Here is a 2,883-nt window from a genome sequence, read left to right as displayed (position 1 = left end):
GAGAGAGAGAGAGAGAGAGAAACAGAGACAGAGAGAGAGAGAGAGAAACAGAGACAGAGAGAGAGAGAGAGAAACAGAGACAGAGAGAGAGAGAGAGAAATAAAGGAAGAAAGAAAAGCAGAGAAAAGAGAGCAAAGACAGAGAGAGAGAGAGAGGGGGAAGAAATGAATGAATGAAAGAGAAAATTAGAAAGAGTGGAAGGAGTGAGTTTTTAAGGGGCAACAGCGATAGGCGCAGCAGAGAAAAAGAGAGTATCGGTGAGAGAATAGGCAATGTACGGTGGTAGCAGTCGTATATCAGCGATAGTGGGAGGTAAGTGTAAACGGTGCGGGCGGCGATGGCGGCCCTAATAGTGTTTGTCTTCGTACTGGCGGCGATGGCGTAGGTGTTCGCGCTGCTGTTAATGACAGTAGTAGTAGTGGTGGTGGTGGTGGTGACGTCGGCGGTGTTAGTCGCCTATCGTCGCCATCGTTGTGAATGTCCTCCCTCTTCCCTCTCTTCAACTATATCAATAGTAGCGCTGTTAGCGATAGTGCTGGTCGTGGTGCTGATAGTAGAAGCAGTAATAGCAGCAGCAGCAGCAGCAGCAGCAGTAGCGACAGCGGCCTCAGCAGCAATAGTTGAAGTAGTAGTAGTAGTAGTAGTGGTTGTGGTGGTGTTAAGACCGATTTTTGTTAAGCTCCTCTATTCGGCAGTGGCTTATAAACCGTGTGTGTGTGTGAAAAACCGCAGGATAATTCTACCCTCGGTTACAAACAACAGCGAAGGATAATTATTATTACTATTATTATTATTATTAATACCAAAGGTGTTTTTTAAACCTCTCCCTCACACACACACACAAACACACACACATATATATATATACATATATACACATACACATTCATAAACACACATACATATATATAAACACATACATACATACACACATCGGCATATCTTTATATATATATACATACATATAAATATACAGTTATCTTTTCTCTCTGTAATATTTATATATATGTATATACATACATTTATATGCTTTTACACTGTGTTTTAAAAATATACATCATCCAAATATAAATATACATATATAAATATAAATATATATATATAAATATAAATATATACACACATACATCTATACATACATATTACATATATATATTCACTTACATTTCAAAAGTTATATCGATCGATTTATTGATCGGTTGAAATTACAATATATCATCAATATAAATCATTCACCAAGAGGAAAAAGCGATGGAGAAACGCATTATGGCCGTTAGCAAACGGTTGGTGTTTGTAATATTACTATCGTTTTTATGTTCTTTCTGTGGCGGTAACGTGGTCTTACCTGATCAAAATCCCGCTGGCGAGCCATCAGCTCCCTTAATTGGGGATAACAACGGCAGTCATACCGACCAGTGTGCCCAAGTGAAAAATAGATACGTACAGATTAACCATGGTGACCCACAACATGTACCTTCTCGACCGACACCCGGTTAGTATATGTATATATATACATCTATATATATATAAATTTGTATTTATATTTAAATTTATTTTTGCATTATTATTGTTATTATTATTATTATTATTGTCACTGTATGTAAAATTGATGTTGTTGGTTTCGTTTATTAAATGCGAATAATGGGGAAAAAAAATTAATAAAATGAAATATGAATGAATGAAATGAGTGATATCTGTGTTAAAAATAATTATTAATTAAATTTTAATTTACAAGAAAGAAAATGATGTTGAGTATCAAAATGTGAGATATTTATATATTAATTCTAGTTCGTTTTTATGCTCTTGTGGTTTCAGGAATGAATGAATATGTGTGTTGTGTGGTAATTTCAAGTGTCTCTATTTCCAGTTATCTGTTATACATAAACATATATATATATATATGTATGTATATAATACACACGTGTGTGTGTGTAAATGTATTTAGTTGTTGATAAAGGATGTCGATTGTGCTTTGTGTGGGTACACGTGCGCGTGTATGCGTGCATGTTTGTGTGTTCAATTGTAAACCATTGAATTTAATCATTTGTACAGATTTCAAGTGTGTGTGTATGTAAGTATATATATATATACATAGTTACCTATATACATATTATATGTATGTAAGTATATATATATATATATATATATAACGCTATGCTGATTACGTTTGCGTTAGTGCGCGTGCACATAAATATGCTATTTGTACTCTGTGTATGAGAGTATGTTTTCTGTTCGTACTCCCTGCGCGCGCGTGTGTGTATACGTATTTGTGTGGATGTGTTATCATGTGTATGATTAAATAAAGATGGAATTTAATTGATAATTAGTCTTCTTTCTTAATTTAAACCATCCATTTCTCTCAGCATCATCGATTCGGCGGCAGCCATCAACGTTACCGTTGATATTTGTCAAGACAGCATACTTTTAATGTGTTCTGTTCGTTAGACTCTGAACCAAATACAGTTTTGCTTTGAGTGTGTGCGTCTGTATGTATGTATGTGGTGTGCATGCGTGCGTGTGTGTGTGTGTGTGTGTGTTCCCATTCATTTTCGGCTTCTCTAAAATTTCTCTTCCCTATTTTTCTCTTCTCTCTATTTTTCTCTAGCTTTTCACCCAGTTTAGTTCTTTTAAATTTTCTCTTTATCTACATACAGTCCTGTACTCTTTCTCTTTTCCCTCGTTAAAGGGTCTCTCGACAACTCATGCTAAGGGAAACCGTACAATGGACGACTTCCTAATGATACTTATACATACACACACACACACAGAGGCACAGAGGTACACGCATCTATCTGTCTACAAACCTACGTATTACATACTTCTCTTTCTTTCATACATATACAGATATACGTGTGTGTGTGTGTGTATATATATGTATATATA

The 2,883-nt window shown here is 35.4% G+C and overlaps 1 protein-coding gene across 1 annotated transcript in view; it reads left to right on the top strand.

Annotated features, from left to right (window-relative positions):
* The first annotated feature begins 572 nt into the window (after nucleotides 1–572).
* LOC106872474 (glypican-3) overlaps nucleotides 573–2,883 on the top strand; it is a 363,469-nt gene continuing 361,158 nt past the window's right edge. The window contains exon 1 of the mRNA XM_014919487.2: nucleotides 573–1,492. Within this exon, the coding sequence (XP_014774973.1) occupies nucleotides 1,252–1,492 (241 nt within the window). The 5' untranslated portion in view covers nucleotides 573–1,251. The remainder of the gene's footprint in view (nucleotides 1,493–2,883) is intronic.

The sequence above is a fragment of the Octopus bimaculoides genome, chromosome 8 (assembly GCF_001194135.2).
Source record: "Octopus bimaculoides isolate UCB-OBI-ISO-001 chromosome 8, ASM119413v2, whole genome shotgun sequence".
Classification (NCBI taxonomy): domain Eukaryota; kingdom Metazoa; phylum Mollusca; class Cephalopoda; order Octopoda; family Octopodidae; genus Octopus; species Octopus bimaculoides.
The sequence above is the reverse complement of the archived record's forward strand: the minus strand, read 5'-3'. Positions and strand labels throughout refer to the sequence as shown.